The sequence below is a fragment of the Rousettus aegyptiacus genome, unplaced genomic scaffold, assembly GCF_014176215.1.
Source record: "Rousettus aegyptiacus isolate mRouAeg1 unplaced genomic scaffold, mRouAeg1.p scaffold_m13_p_11, whole genome shotgun sequence".
In the NCBI taxonomy this organism is placed as follows: Eukaryota; Metazoa; Chordata; class Mammalia; order Chiroptera; family Pteropodidae; genus Rousettus; species Rousettus aegyptiacus.
Window position 1 is genome coordinate 1,799,770 of NW_023416286.1, and position 19,543 is coordinate 1,819,312.

At 52.9% G+C, this 19,543-nt stretch overlaps 1 protein-coding gene across 7 annotated transcripts in view; it reads right to left on the bottom strand.

Moving 5' to 3' along the window:
- Positions 1-4,962: 4,962 nt before the first annotated feature.
- Positions 4,963-19,543, bottom strand: part of LNX2 (ligand of numb-protein X 2) — a 54,386-nt gene continuing 39,805 nt past the window's right edge. For all 7 annotated transcript variants that reach the window (XM_036228384.1, XM_036228383.1, XM_036228381.1 and 4 more), the window contains 4 exons: positions 16,682-16,859; positions 11,533-11,764; positions 8,861-9,019; positions 4,963-7,219 (listed from right to left, as the gene is read on the bottom strand). In XM_036228384.1, the coding sequence (XP_036084277.1) occupies positions 7,084-7,219; positions 8,861-9,019; positions 11,533-11,764; positions 16,682-16,859 (705 nt within the window). In that variant the 3' untranslated portion in view covers positions 4,963-7,083. The remainder of the gene's footprint in view (positions 7,220-8,860; positions 9,020-11,532; positions 11,765-16,681; positions 16,860-19,543) is intronic.

Sequence of the window (19,543 nt, forward strand, 5' to 3'; positions counted from 1 at the left end):
TGTGGATTGTGTGTGCTCATGCGCGCGTGTGTGTGCGGCGGCGGGCACGGGGCGAAGCGTCGGCGCCGGGCGTGACTTGCAGCATTTCCTCCTGCGCGTACGCTGTGTGCTGTTTTGTTCCGCTGTCTCTGAAACACGACTCGGTGTTTCCTAAGGAGCAGGACGGGCCGGCCGGAGCTGGTCCTGCAGTCACAGTGCAATGTGCCCCGAGCCCGTCACGCTGGCACAGCCCGGATGTGATCACTGCCCAGCGGGCCGAAAGCTCCCGATGGCCATTAAACAGCCCCGCCCCATCCAGGGGGCGTCGGCGGCCCTGCAGTCGGCCTCTGACGCCTCCTTCGAGAAGCCCTCCCTGACTGCACCTCCCACGGTCACGTCCGCCTCGCGTTCTCCGTTAACCTGGCTTTATTTTCTTTGCAGCGTTTCTCGCCATCTGAAGTTACGTTGCTGATTTCATCGCTCGCCATTCCCCTCTTCGGAGTGTGAGCTCGGCGACAGCTGACGCTTCGTCTTGGTGACTGATGGACTCGGCCCGGCACGTAGCAGAGGCGAAGATTAACCCGGAAGTGTCTTGCCCGATGTTCACTTAAAATGTCAAAAGCAGTAGGTGGAGAGAGAGTTTTCCTCTCGGTTTCCACACTCCAGCTGAGAAGCGAGACAGGGGCAAGTTATACCAAAAAAGCAATCGCAGTGAGATCTACGCTTCGGAGCGACTTGGGAGAGCAGACAACAACTCTTCCTTCAACGTTCACGCGCTGCCCACAGCGCAAGCTCCTCTGCTGTGAGTGTGCGCCAGTCCCCAGGGCGCCCGCCTGCCGCAGCACGGGCTGGGGGCCCGCGACGGCGAGAGGCCAGCGAGGGCCCGACCCCGGTGAGGAAGGGGACAGGCGAATCTGGACGGCTGTTTCCTTGGGGTGTCGGCTGGTGGGAGGGGGTAGCAGTCCCAGCTCTGGGACTCAGCACAGCCCGGGACCCAAGACCTTCTTGGACCGGTTCTAGAGTTTGGGGGAGAGGAGACTTTTTAACAATATCCGGGCAAAGTAAAGAGAAACGATTCTTGGCGGCGGCCTGCGTCCTCAGAACCTCGTCCGGCAGGGCCCAGGCGAGAGAGGTCTTCCTCACTCCTTGACGTCTTGCCCTGGTGATCAGCCGGTGGGCGACCCCGGGGTAGGCTGTGCTGGGGTCGCCTTGAAACTGAGAACGATCGAGGACCCAAGACAGTGACAGACCTGAGTGTGCAGAACAGCCCGGCTTCAAAGCGTCACTTGCAGCAGAGCGAACGGAGCCCGGACAGACGACTACGTGGCCGGCACCAGGGCTGCGGCCGCCGGCTCCGCGTGGCAGGCACAGCCCCGCCGCGTGCAGGGGACCGCGGGCCTCCCGGGGCCGGTCCCGTGCCCCGGCGCGTGATTACCATTCGGCGTCTCCGACCTCGGGCGCCTCGCAGCCGGTAGGCACTGTGTTTCCACGTGGGACTTTACTTCTAAAGCGCTCTTGTGTTGCCATAGAAATTAATTGGCTGCACAGTTAAGTGGAATAGATTTGCACTGTGAAATGGCAAAAGAGCTTTTGAATAAGGACCCTGAGGAGCTGAAGCCCTGCCTTCAGCGGGCAGAGAAGAGACGTCGAGAGAGAAAGCTCAGGTACGCAATCTCGGCCGGCGACCGGGCAGCGGCTTGCAAGGCCTGGGTAATCCCTACAGCTTTATCGCCAAACGTGGACACATGGAAGGCAGCCTGGATCATGCAAGACAAAGTCAGGCGTCGCAGAGTGGTTCAGAGCCCATCGACGTGTTGTGCACACACGCAGTCAGTGTGAAACACATTCTCATTTACATGACGACCTGGGGGAGGAGCACGTCGGCTGGACGTGTCTGGGTGTCTGTCCTCCAGGGCTCCGGGCGCCTCGAAGAAAGGGCACCTTCCGTCTGTCAAGACGTCGACTTGAGATACCTGCTCTCCCCGTGAGGTGCCCAGCTAACTAACATCTACTGTACACACTCAGATTCCAGGGCGGCTAAGTCCGAGTTCGTGGGGCTCCGGCCACCGTAACGCGGGACCTCGCGTCGGGAGCAACTCGGCGTCGTGCCCCGAGCCGCTGGCACGCGGGGGTGGTGGCCGCCGCACGCGATTCTGACCCCCACAGCTTCGCGTGTTGGGGGGCCCACGAGGCGGCGGCTCACTTTACACACCAAAGAAGGGCACTCGAGTTTGGGGACCGGAAAATGAGAAGGCGCTTTAGCGCCACCCGAGGGCTGAGGAGCGGTGGCGAGGTCGCCGTGGCCGCACTCTGGGGAAACCGCGCCGACGTCTGGGCGGCGCCGCCAGCTCCCGCGCCGCCCGGGCTGCCGCCTGTTCCCTGGCGGCCTTCTGCTGCACACCGTTTGTGGGATGTTCCCTATGGAGAACCACCTGCATTTGACACAGTTCAGAAACTAACTCTAGCCGAATCTTGACGGCCATAAAACGATGACAATAATACTGACTACAAAACTACAACACTAGGCAACACGTCCGACTGCAGGGCGGCGGGGGTCTCGGGTCTGCGCGGGGTACAGAGGGGGGACGAACAGGCCGGCCGGCCGGCCCAAGACTTGGAGTCAAATGCACACAAAGGAAAACTCCCGGGCAACCACCGCACGCACGGAACGGGCGCTGGAATTCAGGAGCGGCACGCGCCGGGCGGGGGGAAATCACGATCGTCACGACGAGGCGCGTGGACAACGCCGGGCAGCGGAAGAGATTTCGGACGGAGACGGAGACGGAGCCCGCCGTTCGCGCGCCTGTCTGCGTAACGAACTGCGCCCCGTTTTCACGAAGCGGTGAGCAGGTATCTGCGGCCGCTCGGTGCCGACATCCGGGGTGAAAGACATCCCATGAACCGGTAAGAGAAATGCGAACAGCCTAGCGGAGAATGGTCGCCAGAGAAGCCGCTGGAATGGAGCGTAAGCGCGTGCGAAGACCCCGGATTCGCGGGGGGCGGGGGGTTAAGGGAATGCGAGATGCCGCTTCGCCCCCTTCGCTCCGATCAAACCAGACCTTGGCAAGGATGCGGGGCAACGAAGAAAGAACTGTGCGCGCGACACTCAGCCCCCTCCCTGCCCCTCCCCCACAAGGCCCCCCACGCGGCACCGGGGCCCCCTCACTCCCAGGGAGGGAGAGCAGACGCCCGCCTGACAGCTGCGGGCTGTGCGCAGCGATTCTGTCCGGGGCACAGTGTGTGTGTGTCGGGGGGCTGGCGGAAGAAGAGTCTTACTTTGGGGAGACCCGACTAAGCGCTGAGTGACCCAGGCCAACAGCAAGTCACGAATCGTGTTGACAGGACACAGACTCCACGCGACACGAGGACAACGGCTCTTTGCCTTGACGATCTTGCTCCCAAGTCCCGTGACCTCGGTCTCGGCCCGGGTGCGGGAGCGGATGACGGGCGTGAGGCGGAGAGCGGCCAGAGCCACGGCGGTGCGGCCGTGCAGGGCGCAGGGCGGCCGCGTCCCTGGCGCGTGGGGAGTGGAGGCTGCGGGCGCGGGGGGCGAGGTGGCCATGTGACATGCGGGGGAGGGCCGAGGGGACGCTGTGAGCCCGTGCGGGAGCCTGCAGGACTCAGCGGGACCGCAGAAGCCTCTGGAAACCCGATCAGGGGTCAGACACAGAGGCCGTGGTGAGAGCTTCAGTCACTCGGAAATCAGGAGATGGCTTTCTCCTAACAACATTTTTTTTTTTTTTTTTGATTCAAGGAATGATCTAATGAAGCAGGAGCCACCATCTCGGGGCCTGGTAAGTGCTGGGACAGGGAGAGGGTGAGGACGCCGGGGCCACCGTCCCGCAGAAACAGCAGGGGAGCCGCGCGGCCACTCACCATCTGCTAGTGACTGCACTAAAAAAAAGCGAGAAGAAACGGGAGCAACGGGATTTAACACTCTGTGTTGTGGGACCCGGGCCGCCCCCGGCATCGCCGTCACGGGGTCCGGGCCGCCTCGTCATGGGATCTGGTCCGCCCCGGGCAGCGCTGTCACGGGATCCTGTCTGCCCCGGGCATCACCGTCACAGGATCCGGGCCACCCCGGGCGTCGCCGTCACGGGATCCGGGCCGCTCCGGGCGTCGCCGTCACGGGATCCGGGCCGCTCCGGGCGTCGCCGTCACGGGGTCCGGTCCGCCCCAGGCGGCGCCGTCACGGGGTCCGGGCCGCCCCGGGCGTCGCCGTCACGGGATCCGGGCCGCCCCGGGCGTCGCCGTCACGGGATCCGGGCCGCTCCGGGCGTCGCCGTCATGGGGTCCGGTCCGCCCCGGGCGGCGCCGTCACGGGATCCGGGCCACCCCGGACGTTGCCGTCACGGGATCCGGGCCGCTCCGGGCATCACCGTCACAGGATCCGGGCCACCCCGGGCGTCGCCGTCACGGGATCCGGGCCACCCCGGGCGTCGCCGTCACGGGATCCGGGCCACCCCGGGCGTCGCCGTCACGGGATCCGGGCCGCCCCGGGCGTCGCCGTCACGGGGTCCGGGCCGCCCCGGGCGTCGCCGTCACGGGGTCCGGGCCGCCCCGGGCGTCGCCGTCACGGGGTCCGGGCCGCCCCGGGCGTCGCCGTCACGGGGTCCGGGCCGCCCCGGGCGTCGCCGTCACGGGGTCCGGGCCGCCCCGGGCGTCGCCGTCCCGGGGTCCGGGCCGCCCCGGGCGTCGCCGTCACGGGGTCCGGGCCGCCCCGGGCGTCGCCGTCACGGGGTCCGGGCCGCCCCGGGCGTCGCCGTCACGGGATCCGGGCCGCCCCGGGCGTCGCCGTCACGGGATCCGGGCCGCCCCCGGCATCGCCGTTTCGACACGCAGCACGAGTGACACTTGTCACCGCGCGTCTAGGGTGCTGTGGAGGTGACTGACGGCCAGCCTGGGGGGCCCCGTGACCCTGGGCTGGCGCGCTCGGGACGACAGTGAGGGTCGCTCACGGAGTCAGCACCCGTGAGGCGCGGGACGGAGAGGGTGACGTTTATTCCCATCCACAATGATCGTCACGCCATTGTTTCAACATAGCTGAAAATCCTGAAATAATTTAAACCGAAGGCACAGAACAAATCGAGATATTTTGCCATTTAAGCATCCAATGACAAAATTCGAACATTTCAACAATAACAATAAATTATGAACAAGTTTCCATCACCAAATATCATCCTGACTGAAAGCTAGATAGTCTTTTGTAATAAAACTGAATTAGCTGAAGCAGATTTCAAGATTTCCATGATAAAAATAATATTGAAAAAAATTTCTTCTTTCAAAATACTCATTATACCACTGGATTCAAAGAAAGTATTTTACATACAAGAAAGTAGCAGTTCGTTGGGGTATTTGCTGACGGGTGGCCTTCCCGCCAAAATGACGCGGTCTTACAAAATACTTTATAAAATAGCAAAGTTGGTTACAAAATTCCATTTGGGGAGCAGGAAAAAAACGTGTTCCATGTCGATTAGAAGGTCAAAGCGTTTCGGTATCAAAGCGCTTCACGGCCGGTCACAACAGCAATATACCGGATGGGGCCTCCGCTGCACCCGGGGACAGCGCGGCTAAGGGGCCGAACAAGCTCGCGACGATTACTGTCGCCATTTCTTATTTATTCAAACGAGATATGTTGGAAAAAAGCATGATGAAACTGGCATGATCAGTGACATGCTACAGGTACGCCAAACCCCAGCGAGGTGATTGCCAAGTCTGAAAATGAGTGGTCACACTTCATGGCATACTGCGGTATCCCGCAGTACATTCTCTGATTATCAACACCGTTTATTCCAGAGGTCACTTGTAAGTTAGCTCAGATTCTGAACTAGGTTTCTAACGAACCTTTTTTCAAGTATGCATAACATTAATAAGGTAGGGGTATTTTTCCCTTAGTCACTTCTTTACACGTTCTTCCCAAGGAAGAAGAACCATGTTGAACAAGAGAGAAACAAAATGGGCTGGTCGTAGTGTTCAAAAAACATTTCAAAAATACGAAATAGTCTGGTGACCAAAAATGAACTGAAAGATATTAACATCTAAAATCTACTATTTCAGATTAAAAAAAAAAACCCACAGAACTTCTCAGATTTTGTCTTGAAATAATTAAGTTCATAATTAAAGAAATAATGGGGAAAAGTAAGGGTTTCTAAAATACTCAAGAGTCTTATCAGAATAAAAAAGTCTCCCTTCACCTCCTCAGCTGCAATACGAGTGTGTATTTAATAGCAATACGGTTTCACCTTTATCATCTAGTTTAATTGCATAATAAATCACAAAAACATTTCCAGTCAAGTTTGCTGATAGAAGGATAATATAAACTCTAGAAAATGATTGTTAGCAAAAGCTGCTTCGAAATTTTCCTACATAACAAAACATTCCTTGGGAAACGAATCTTTAATGCTTTTGGAGTGTTCAAGTAAATGCAGCTTTTCCCATCCCCGGCACTAAACTATAATTATCTCCCAAATTCCTGTCACTGGATCACATTATCTTTTATTCTCTACTATTCTAATAATAGTACGTTATTCTGTACACATCTCTTTAGTGGGGTCAGACTTACGTCTTCATTATCTATGAGCACTGGAAGATCACGGCAGAAATAAAATAAACCCGGAAAATCGCCTTACGGACGACGCGGAGCTGTGAAATGTTGGCACCAAGGACAAACAGGGAAGGGTCGCCCTCTACACCTGAAGCGCGTCCGCTCATGGCGCTGCTGGCTCCAGCGACGGCAGACGCCGTGGGCGCTGCTCTCACTGGTGCCGTCTCGGGGCGTGGGTGACGCGTCTTAGGACTCGGCCGCTGCACGTCCTCCGATCCGGCTGGCGGGGTCGCAGTTTGGACAGTTCGTTCGTTGTTACAGGTCGCGCTCTGAAAGTCTGAAGTCACGGGGTGAGTGGAAGACTGCGTCTGAGCTCAGGGACACGTGGCTAACCGGAGGAAAACCACGGCGATGGCAACGAGCGGACACTCAGTGGTTTGGGGCCCTGCAAACATCAGCTGCGTCTGCGGCTCGTAACCACCAGAAACACGACGACACGAGAGCGTTTTCTCCCCAGAACCTAAAAAAGGAAGATGCTGACGCGGAACCAGTTTCGAAATCTACACCAGGCTGCCAGGCCAGCAAATAACGGTCAGAGTGACTTTGTTCCTTTGCTCCTTCAGCATGGGGACGAGCGCGGAGTGGCTCATGCCCACCGTCGAGAGGCCGTTCACCGCCACGATCATGTCCCCACACCTGGACAGGGACAGGCAGGCAGAAACAGAAACAGAAACAGACTGTCACTGTTTGCGCGGATTAAAACGTTACCCTGAGATTTGTTCAGCATGCAAATCACAGTTTCGCTTGACCATCAACACGAATAGGGTGTACGATCTACTCTTAGAAACAAGTGAGGTGACTTTTTAAGCCTCTATTGGCCGATCGAGGACACCCCCGTGCCAACCTCTCCTGCGATTGGTGTGATTTCAAGGGCAGGCACAATAATTTTCACATCAGCTTAAGCAAAACAGAATTAGGTGAAAAAATCTGCTGCCTGCTTTAAAAGGAGAGCGTGGCTTATTATTTTGACTGTTACTTATTTTTCTCTTCATTCTTAGAGCTGATACAATTGAGGGTTCGGTTAAACTGAGAATAAGACGCACGCCTCTCCCTTCCATCAGCCACTGAGGCTTGCTGTACTCCAAACAGAATTATCTGTCGCAAATGGATAACGGATCTGAAGACCTTTCTGTTTTTTAAGATTTGAGGTTTTTAGTTTATAATGTGAATATGCTATTTTACTGTTAGCTGCCTCCATTTCTTTTTTGGAAACAGGCGAAATGCAAATTATAAACCAAATCATTGAGACTCCAGCTGGTTGGGTAATTTAGCTAAGAGGACGGTCCATTCATCTCCCCCTGCCCTTTCCTTGTAAAATCACGCTGTCCATCTTACACGAGAACCTAGCCCCGACGTGGCGCATAACCTGACGGACTTTTCACAGCACCGTTTCGATGCCACTTTCTGTTTAAAGTGTAAACTCGCCACTTGCGCAGCGCTAAGAACTTAGAGGCACCCATTTTCTCTCTGTTTGTACAATCTCTTGATGTAACACCTCTGCCTTCGACCGGCGGGGTGAGCAAGTACCTTCTGCCCAACGGTGAGGACTGGCAGAGGGGGGACAGGGAGGGCGCGGCCGCCGGACAGCCCTGAGTTTGCGCGGCGGTCAGCCGCCCTCGGCTACGTGACCGTAGCAAGGCCCTCCGCCTTTCCATGCCCGTCGCCTCGTTCATAAACTGGGAGTAACAGCTCCAAGAAGACCTCAGAGGTTAAGGAAATTCAACGGCACGACCAGGAGCACGTCGCACTGTGCCGGCACGCTGAGCACTGTCACGCGGTCATTCCCCGAGGGTCTGCGGAGCGCCCCTGCACGTCCCCACGTGGGGTCTGCATAAACGTCACGCCGTGAGAACAGAATCGAAGCGGAGCCACGGACGACAGGACCGGGCAGTGCGGGATGCTGCTCCGCGCTGGTCACCAGCACCGCGACGCCCACCTCACGGCTCCGTTTTGGCCCTGTCTCCGCGTTAGCCAAACGCGGCTGGGGGAGGCAAAGCGGCCAAGGGGACGGACACTTCGGCCCAGGCCGGGGCCGGCCACGTCTTCCCGCAAAGGGCCACGTGGTAAAGAAGCATCTCAGGCTTCGCGAGTCCCACGGGCTCTGCCACCACAGCTCGGAGGGCGCCTCGGATGACAGGGCGATGCGTGAGCCTGGCCGCGTCCCAGTCAAACTTTATTCGCAAGAACAGACAACGGGCTGAATTTGGAGCTGAGCCCGGTCTAGATCGTGTCCGTCACAACGGACCTGAAAGACACCAGTAAACACACAAGACTCACTTCAATCTTCCGTCGTAATAAGCCGGAGTTCCCAGGACGATGGTTTTGATGAAGAAAGGCTGATTGGTGTGGTTTTCTTCATATCCGCCGACGATACTAAAGCCCCAGCTGCCCAGGGAGCTTCTGCGTAGGACGATGTCATGGCAGCTGTGGAGGGAACTGTCAACAAAGACAAAAACCGAGACCCCGTTAGCACGACGGCGTTCACGGCCCGTCCGTCCTTGTCCCAGCTGCACTTGCCACCGCCAGGGACAGAAAAGGAGCCGCTTCGTTCCCTTCCGAACGTGCTGTCTGGACGGCCCATTTTCTAGCACGTGAATTTAACTTGTTTTATCATCTCTTGACAAGTGAACACGCACCCACGCGAGCGGCTTAAATAAACTCGGTTTTGAGTTACACCTCAGAAACTGGCGTCAAGGCCTGGATTTGCCCACTGCGCTGCCAGCGAGGTCTCCCACCCGACACCCACCTGTCTCTTCAACACGGGCATCTACAGGCGGCGACGTGCAGGGGGCCTGGCGCGGCTGACCCCAGCACTCAGACGCGAGAGGAAAAGGGGCCGAACGGCTCCCCCAAAATGCACGATCGCCGTCTCTACGCCAGCGGTTAAAACCTGTGCTTTCCGCCTTCACTTAAAATTCTGTCGTTTTAAGGGACACATTTCCGGGATTGACACAGCAGGAAACTCGATCTGGGAAACACTTAACCACGCCCACCGCCTCAGTATAACGAACACCGAGGTGCCGCAGTCAAAATGCTGCTGTCCAGGGAGGGCGAAAAATCCTGCTTACACGTCCATAACTCATGGATTAGGGAACAAGCGGGAAGCAAATCCAAAGTAAAAATGGGGGAGAAACCCCCTAAAGATACAGAAAAAAATATCTCTTTATAAGAAATCTTTTTCATGTTTACGTAAAACTGGATGAAAGGGCATCTCAGGCGAGGTGTCCTGTTTCTCATCCACTAAAAAGAATTCTTGACGAAGCCAGGTCTATAGACGGATACGCGACGCGCTGCCGCTTCTAAACGGCCCGGTCTCCTGCTCGCTGACGCCTGTCGAAGGGCCTGGGGTGGAGCTGGGCGCCATGTATTGGCCTGTTTTTTTTTTTTTTCTTTTCCCAGAAAAGTGTAGGTTATTTTCATTACTTGAATCTTCTACAAAAAACAAATAGACCAAACGAAAACAAAACGAATGAGGAGTTGTGTGGCACAGGCCCAGGAAACTCAGTGGGAACGCCTCCGTGCTCAGGAAAAGCAGGGTGCAGCCGCATGGGGTGCGGAACCGGCTCAGAGCCTCCCCTGCGCCCACCGAGCAGCTGCCTTGGCTGTCGCGCACAGGTCTGCGTGCGACACACGCCTCTGAGAAGCCAGGGGGCAGTGGCTTTTATTGACAGGTATCCTTTCCTTTCCATACGGGGCTCAAAAACAGATTTTCCTAAACTGGGTGTTTCTCATCTAAAACCACTGTCATGCTTCCTGGAGCACCAGAACATGCTCTGAACCCAAGGGGTAAAATGCCGTGACCCCAAAACTAGATGGGGACAACAGATGAGGAAAACCAGGGGCAGCCTGGCTCGGCAGCGTGCCCCCAGGGCGTGGCTGGTGTCCGTCACAGCCGCACAGCAGGAGGAGACGTGCCACCCACTAGAGTCTGAAGGGACGTGGCCGACTTCCGGGTTTAAACTGCCAGGGTCACAACATCAGGCTGAGTATCTGACGAGATCAGAGAGGGTCCCTTTGATGGCTACAAATTCACCATTTAGACAGCAGGTCTGTAGGCGTTTAATGGCAACCGCTTAAATCTATGTTGACTTTTCCATGGGGAAAAAAATCAATCAGTTTTGGTCATGGACTAAACAGATATGAAGTAGTTAAGTCATCTCTGTCATCGAAAAATCTTTCTCCACAAGGTCTGCATACAAAGTCCCTACAGGTCCCCGAGACAGAAACTCTTACAGTTTTAACCCTTTTTTTTTTTTAACCGAGAGTCAGATTATTGAGTTATTTGATAACTCAATAATCCAATTGGCTGATCCAATAATCCAGTAATACCCTTGATTCTTTATTCTTTCTGTGAAAGTACTTTATAAGCCATGCGGCACTATACAAATTCTAACCATCATTACACATTTATTCCAAAAAAATTAAGTGGCTTTTTTCATTTTAAGGATTTAAGAGCCAAATGTTCCATCATAGTTCAATGTTAGGGTTCTTTTATATATTAAGGATCTAAACTGCTTTGGAAATAAAGACAGTAATACACACTGCTCCTAGGTCAGTATCAAATTAAGCAAATCGCCTGGAGGTTCCAGAAGCTTCGTGACCAGAGATGCCTCGGCTGGCGGCTCAGCCACAAAGCAGCAAATCCTCGAAGGGCCTGAGTGAGAGGTGAGCGCCCAGCCTCACGGTTCGCCCGCTCACGGGCCTTAACGGATGGTTTCACTCACTTTTATAAACAGGTCTGTCCTCTTTAGCTTAGTTCTTATTATCAAACCTACCTTTTAAAATATAACCTGAGCAAATTTACCATGTTCTTTTGTAACTTGATTTAATGCTACTATTTTATCAAACTAAAGCATCTTTCCCCCTTGGCAAGTGAATGTACTGGGTCAGAAACCAAGGAACGTTGCAACAATGATTATTTCACAACACAGGAAAAAAGCTGTCCGCACCTCGGGAGGCCGAGCCACATGATCCAAGACGGGGACCAGTTGGCATCGTACTCGTTTTCGCTGACGGTGCTGGGCTGCTCGTCGGCGGCCGGGGTGGCCTCCTCTACCACCTGGACCTCCAGTGCCTTCAGGACAACGGTGGGGGACGCGGCGCTGGCCTTCAGCACAGCGACGGCCTCGCTGTGACTCAGGCTGGTCAAGTCGATGCCGTTGATATTTAACAAAACGTCACCTGTTCAAACGACGAGACAAGAAAGATGAGCCGAGGGATCACGTGATTACTGCCCTGTAATTTTATTTGTAAACGAATCGATAAAAGTTAGTTCCAATGACTCAGGTAAGGTAAAAGACCAGTATTTACTTCTTTGTAATTTTGATAATACTGAGAACAAAATCCAACTAATGAAAAACATCCCAAAACAATGCAATAATTTTGAATACTTTCATAGTATACAGGAAAAGGGGTGGTTTGAGGTAGCGTGACTCAACTGGAATTGCCAATCACGGGCTCTGGTTTAGCTGGGTGCGGGCCCTGGCAAGGTCATTCGCCTTCCTTCAGGCTCCAGGGATCCCTACTGCTCTTTCCAATTCAAAAAGTCTTCGATCCTTTGCTCTTGGAAATGAATTTTTAATCTATTTCGTTTTACAGTTTCCCAGTTTTATATATAAAGACAGCTCTACACAGTTCATTCAATGCAAATATATCAGAATACGTAAACAGAGGATATCCTTGGGCCTACGCGGAGAAATGAAAACCGTGATCTGAACATCTTCTCTTGCTGGAGCAAAAAAAAAGTGTGTGTTCCTCTGGCAAGTGACAGAATGAAAAAGGGCAAAGAGGATTAAGTCAAAGGTTGGGGAGGAAAGGGTTACTGTGTAGGTAGCACACACATTTGTACCAAGAAAGCCGACAGAAAACCCTCCTCTCCCGATTTAGCACTTATTTTTCAGATTAAAGCAAAGCATGCTCATTGCAGAAAATTTAGAAAACATAATAAATAACAAGGAAATAAAATTATCCTCAATTCGACAACTGGACAAAAAAAAAAAAAGGCAGCCTTATTAAGATATAATTCATGTAGTTCGCTCATTTAAAGTTGTCATTTTATGGCTTTTAATGCAGTCACAGAGTTGTGCGACCGCCACACCTCATTGTTAGATCACCCCCCAAAACTTCAGCCGCGAGCGGTCACTGCCCTTCCCCCAGCCCTGCGCAGTCACTAGGCCGCTTTCTCTCTCTGTAGATTTGCTTCATCTGGGCACTTCGGATCAATGGAGCCATATGTGGCCTTTCATGACTGGCTTCTTCCTGTAGGCAGGCATAATGTTTTCGAGGCTCATCTATATCATAATTTATGTTGATACTTCATTTCTTTTCATTGCCAAATAATATTCCGTGCCGCAATATACCACGTTCTGCCGATCCATTCATTAGCTGACATTTGGGTTGTTTCTGCTTTTTGGTTATTACGAAAATTACTACTACGAACCTTAATGCACAAGTTTTTGTGTGGCTATTATGTTTTGACTCCCCCACCTTCTTCTTGAAGAAGTCCCTTTAACATCTTTTGTAATACTGGTTTGCTAGCAATGAACTCCTGCAGCTTTTTGTCTGGGAAGCTCTTCGGGTGTCCTTCGATTCTAAATGACAGCTTGCTGGGTGGCGTCATCTTGGTGGTAGGTCCTCGCTTTCCGTCACTTTGAGGATCCCCTGCCAGTCCCTTATGACCTGCAAAGTTTCTGTTGAGAAAGCAGCCGACGGTCTCATGGGCGCTCCCTTGTAGGCAACTAGCTGCTTTTCTCTTGCTGCTTTAAGACTGTCTTGAACCTCTGACATCTTAATTACTAGGTGTCCCGGTGCCGGCCTCTCTGCGTTCATCTTGTTTGGGGCTCTCTGTGCTTCTTTGGCTTGCATGTTTATTTCCGTTGCCAGGTTAGGGACGTTTTCTGTCATTATTTCTTCAAATAGGTTTTCAATTCCTTGCTCTCTCTCTTCCCCTTCTGGGACCCCAATGACGCAAATGTCGGAGTGCCCGTTAGCCCAGAGGTCCCTTAAGTTGTCGTTTTTTGGGGGGTTCTTTTTTCTTGTTGCTGTTCTGATTGGGCATTTTCTGCTACCTCATCTTCTAAATTGCCGATCGGAACCTTGCTCTGTGTAATCTATCGCTGATTCCCTCTAATGTGTTCTTCATTTCCGACTGTTTCCTATCTATGTTTTCGTTTCCTGTTTCTTTGTTGAAGATGTGTTTGAGATCACCGAGCATCCTGGTCGATCGCTTGTCTCCATTTCTTCCAGTTCTTTTCTCTGGAGCTTTTCTTTGTCTCCCCATTTTGGCTGCCTCCCTGCATTTGTTTCTATTTATAAGGTAGAGATGCTGTGGCTCCTGGTCTTGGCAGAGTGGCCTTATGTAGTTGGTGTCCTGTGCGGCCGAGCAGTGCAGTCCTCCTTGGTCACCTGAGCTGGGTGCTGCAGGTGCGTCCCTTGTGTGAGTTGGTTGCCCTCCTGCTGTAGCTGAACCTTGGTTGCTGTTGGCACTTCAGTGGGAGGGACTGACCTTCAGGCTGATTGGTTGTGATGAGTGGAGGTGCTGCTGTGCTGGGGCTGACCCTTCGGAGCAGGATTCACTTTAGTGGGGGCTCTGGTGTCTGCCCAGTCTGCCCTTTGGGTTTACCGTCCTCAGATGCAGCCCCGGTGGTACTCCGGCTCGCTCTGAAGCTGGCTACCAGGTGTGCTGATCCCGGGGCCTCTTGGGAGAGGCCCTGCTGCAGGCCAAGTTCAGCTGCTGCCTGTGCCCTGCTTGGGGCCACCTGGCATAAGCCAGAAAGTGACCCGTGGATGCCTTCCACCCTCGCTGGGCTTGGAGGTGCTGGAGAGAGGCACAGCCATGAACTGAGGCAGCTGCCTGTAGTGCTGGGCTCAGGACTGCTTAACAAAAGGGACGGAGCTCACGGAAGCCAGATGTTGCTTGTCTGGGGTTTGTGAACCTTCGGGAGATTTTAGGAAAGTCCACAGCATGAGCCTAGGCAGGCTGTTTGTATGGAAGAGCCACCGGAAGTGGTTCGGGTGGGGCGGGGTCTCAGGGAATCCCCTGGGCGGGGTGAACCATTCAGCCAGGTGGAGGGGAGACCCAGATACGGTGGCAGCCTGTGTGTGCAGGCTGGGCGGGGGAGAGGGCTCAACAAAGAGCAATGGCTTCTGTCTGGGAAGGAGCTGCCCCTCCAGCCCTCGCCCTGAAGCCAGACAATCCAGTTCCTCCCCGTGTGTCCCCGGCGCCTTTGAGGCTGCTGCCCCAGCGCTGGAGCTCAGAGCAGGTGAGTCCGTCAGCGAGTGAGTCCGCGGAAGCCCTTTAAGAGCAACGCCTGTGACTCCAGCCATCCTCCGTCTCACTCAGCCACAGTCCCCGCTGGTTTTCACAGCCAGAGCTTGTGGAGACTTCTCTGCCCGGCACTGGAACCCTGGGCTGGGGAGCCCGGCGTGGGGCTGGGACCCCTCGCTTCTCCGAGGGAACCACCATAGCCAAGACAGCCCTTCTGATTTCCAGCCACCACATGCTGGTGGGGGACCAGCCCGGTCTGCCTCTCCGCCCCTCCTGCCAGTCTCGAGGTGGCCTCTTCTGCATGTCCTCAGTTGTACGCCAGCTAGATTTGAGGCGATTCTCAATGACGATAGTCCTGTAGTTCAGCTGTGACTCTGATGCGGTCGTGGGAGGGTGCAAGCGCAACATTTACCTCGTCTGCCATCTCGGCCAGCGCGGCTCCACGATAGTTTATTTTTTTGTCTGTGGTATGAGATGGGGATCCAACTTCATTCTTGGAGAAACAGGTTTTAAGACTCCCAAACCGAGTGTATGGAGAATGCTGTTTTAACAACTTCCGCTCCCACGTATACACATTATGTAGTGCTGATGGGGAATGTGAAGCTGTAAATGAATTAATTCCTAAACCCGCGACCTTCTTGTCTTCTACTCTGTGAGCTCCCTCCCACACAGACACTGCTCTAAGCGCGTCCGTATTTTCGAGATGGCCCTTCAAAGAATCTAGTCTGCCATAATGTGGGAAGCACGTCTCTCAGTCTTTTCCAAAATAAAAGAACCAACAGTCTAAATAACTGGCAGAAAATGCCAAGTGTCAACAATTTTCCTTCACATTAGGCATTTTTCTAATGTTATAAGGAGGTTTTATGCTTACGTATGCAAGGGGCATTTTAAAGAATTTTTCAAAAGTCACGTTTCAATAGAAAACTTTGTACATGTATATATTTTTAATGCGGAAAGGTTTATTGGAAAATCCTCGCCCTGAACTGGTGTAGCACGTGATGCGGTCCTGTCACTCATCAGAACCAGCGGGAGGAAACACGCCCGTTTCCAAAGCGATCCTTACGCGAAAAGCGGTCTCTGGCGTGACTGCGCCCTGCGCCTCTGCGGGGCGTTCCCAGCGTCCCGCCAGCGGCTGCGGGCGCCCCTTTCACAGGCGGGGACCCCAGCACCAGGGCGGCTGTCGCTCCAGCGGGCTGCAGGGCGATGTTTGCCCTTCCCTGGGTGGCCGGCAGGGGGGGGCATGGAAGAGAGGCTGACGTGGCTGGGGTGCGCGGCACGGGTGCGGGCGGGGTCCTCCCCAACCCCCGCAGGGGCCGGCGAGGTGCTCAGGGCAGGACCACAGCACAGGGGGCGCTGTTGGAAGTCTAAGCGGGAAAAAGCCTCGGGGGAGCCGAGGAGCGCGGGGCCGGCGCTGCTGGCGGGGGGCCCGAGCTGGGGGCCCGTGGGACGCCGGGGCTGGGGGCGCCTCCAGCCGGCTGCCCGGGCCGCAGTGACCGCCAGCAGCTACACGGGGCGGCGGGGAGCAGGACGCCACCCCGCACGAGGACACAGGGCCCGCCCGCACCGCGCCCGCCCGTCTCCCGCGGTGCACGCGCAGCCCAGCGCAGACTGCGGGGCGGCAGGGGCTCCCCAGGGCCATCGTGGGTCCCCAGGGCCATCATGGCCTGCAGTTCGCCCTCGGGGGGCCTCCCGCTGTCGCAGACAGAGGCGCCACAGCAGCGCAGGCGACGGGCCCCGAGCCGCACCCCCCCAGCCCCGGGGACCCGCTCCGTCCCCCGCCACGCCCCCACGCCCTCCCCGGTTGGGGGGCGCGGCGGTCCGGGGCCCCTTACCTCTCTTGATCCTGCCGTCGCGCGCCAGGCAGCCGTGCGGGGGCACGCTGGTCACGAAGATGGGCAGCTCGCCGCTCCGGCCGCCGCGGCCGCCCGCCACCGTCATCCCCAGCGACTCGCTCGGCGCCTTCTTCACCGTGATGTGCTTCTCCTGGCACGTGACGCACTGCGCAAGGTCCTGCAGCGCCGGGGGGGGGGGGGGACACACGTTGCGCGGATTCACTAGGACGAATGACCCGGGGGGGGGGGGGGGCGTCCGCTACCGCAGGCGGACGTTCTTCTCCTGAATCGCTTACTACAGAACCGAGAGTAATACACAGGCCCTCATCACTACGAACACGGCACTGGCCACCGGGGGCCACAACGCCACGCTCTGAACCACTGCCTCGGCGGGGACTATCTACGGAACCGGAACCTCAGGGCTGTTGACACGGGAGGTCAACGCAGCGTCTAAGTACCTGGAGAGCCAGATACGATCAAGTCTATAAAAGAAAATATTGCATTTAAGATTCCGAAAACAAGCCAATTAATTTTCTCCCATCTTTCTCCCCTACTCTTCCCCAGAGTAGTGCAAAAGTAAAATGTGGATTCTGCTAACTGCTGGAAAAAAGCTACAGACCTGCCTTCCGATTCGGCCGACAAGGATTATCGGAAGACCCAGTCATGAAGTGGGTGCACATCTACATTTAAAACCTCCATGAAAAGCTAAAAGGATAAGAAATAACTGAAATTTTGAAGAAGTTAATGACAGGAAAATAAATTCCCAATAAACTATATTTTCAGGGAAACGCTTTTTTTTTTTTTTTTTTTTTTTTTTTTTTTTTTTACTGACATTTATTTCTGCTACTTATTACTAAGACACTCCCGGAAGTAAAAAAAAAAAAAAAATTAAAACATCACTTTTCTTCTGAATTAGAATTCAATCCAAAACGAGGTGTATATATCCAATATTAACATTAAAATAGCAATAACATTGAGGGCTTATTACGTCCAAAGCTAATAGCTTTACATGCATTATTTCATCTTCACAATGTCTCTGAAAGTAACTACTACAATTGGCCCCGTTTACAGGTGTGGAAGCAATCTTAGGTCATATAACTTGGCCCAATCATGCAACTATAAGTGAGATCTGAACTCAGGTGACTTAAAATATAGTGGCAGCTAATATCTCAAAAAGCTTCTAACACTTATTGACTATAAGAGAATGTTGCAGATAACAAAAAATTATATCAACATTAACAACAACGGAAGTGTATGAACTACATCTGCAGAACTAGAACGTCCCCTTTAGAGGCATAATGTTAAAGAGCCGACAGGCTAACCTGACCCTGGATCCCCAGGCCCAACGGCTCTCTCCTCCTGTCCCGGAATCCACAGACGCTCGACCCTTTATCAAGCAAGCCGCCTGTCCTAACGGCAGAGCGCCCTGAGAAAATGTCATGGCTAGCGGAAAACTGGTAGACGTCCAAACTGGGCAAAACCCATTTCATTGTCAAGACAACGCAAGGAAACTCGGCCTTGAGCATGTTTACTTAGGCAGTTTCAGCTCTTAGGTATTTCATCAATTAAGGGTGGTGGTTTTACTCCTCTGATGGCTGAGATGTATGCATTACTTCCCTCAGGAGCCAAACCGAACTTCAAAGATTATGCTGGGTAAGCTCCATGGAAACTTCTCAGGGTGTTTATCCAAGAAACTACTTAAGAGGATTAGCAGTAGACTAACGTTCACTTTGACAGTGATTATGATCATTTGAACACGTTGTTTTGGTGAATCTGTGTTTGTTTTTCCCTAGGAAACCTTTATGGTTTCTAAATCAGAATTTGACATAACAAATGCAGGAGTAAATAGCTAAAATAATACTTAAAAGAACATTTCATGTGGTTGTTCTCATCAACCGGGTTTATACAATATTACCTAGAATAGCGATAAATTCAGCATTGCTATTTAAAACATCATCACATAAAAAGATTAGCAGAGTTAAAAGAGAAAAATATATGTGCTCGAAACAAAATGAAATAAGCAGTGTTCTCCATACAAATGTTAAAATGATTAAGGAGTTTTTAAAACTGTCTGAAAATTATGTCGTAGACACTCATATCTCAAATTATTGTAGAATTCAGTAACATAAAAGATTCAATAATCGACTTTGGCCTTATACTACAATTCTTTAGAAATATATATCTTGTAAAGCAAGGCCAAGCTATGTGAAAAAACTCCCACTCAAAAGTCCTATTTAAAACAGTAACTCCTTTTTCATAGTCATCATCATAAAAGCAAAATTATAGGTTTCTTTCATACATTTTGGTTTTTGTTCAGAAATGAGAACAAAGTGTGTGGTTATAATTTCTTATAAGTATTAACTAAACCAAAGACCAGTGACAAGTCTGTACTTAAGCTCAGAAAACCAGAGAAACCTGATGGGCCCAAAATACTGTGTCTTTAAGCAATGCTTTCTTAGGGTACCTGTGACATTCCAATGGTGATTACTTTCTCAAATACTGTACTGACATTAAGATGCCATTTTAGCACACAGGAAAACTTCTATGGTTTATAAGGCCAATAAATCAGTTTTTGTTTAACAAAGCAATTGAATTTTACCGAAGGAAAATGACTTCGGAAGCTCACATTGAGCTTACATTTTCACATAGTTGGGTAAGCATCATGGTTTAAAAAATTCTGGCCTATTTTATTGACTTTAAGTAAAGGATCAAATGAAGTAAATAATAAAGAACATGGTAAAGTGCCACCCTTTTTTGGTTTCTGCAGCTAAAGTTAGTAACAAAATTCTCAGTACAGATAAATGTCATAGGATTATATTAGAAAACTGAAATACTGCAGAATCTGTGAACAAGCCCAACATA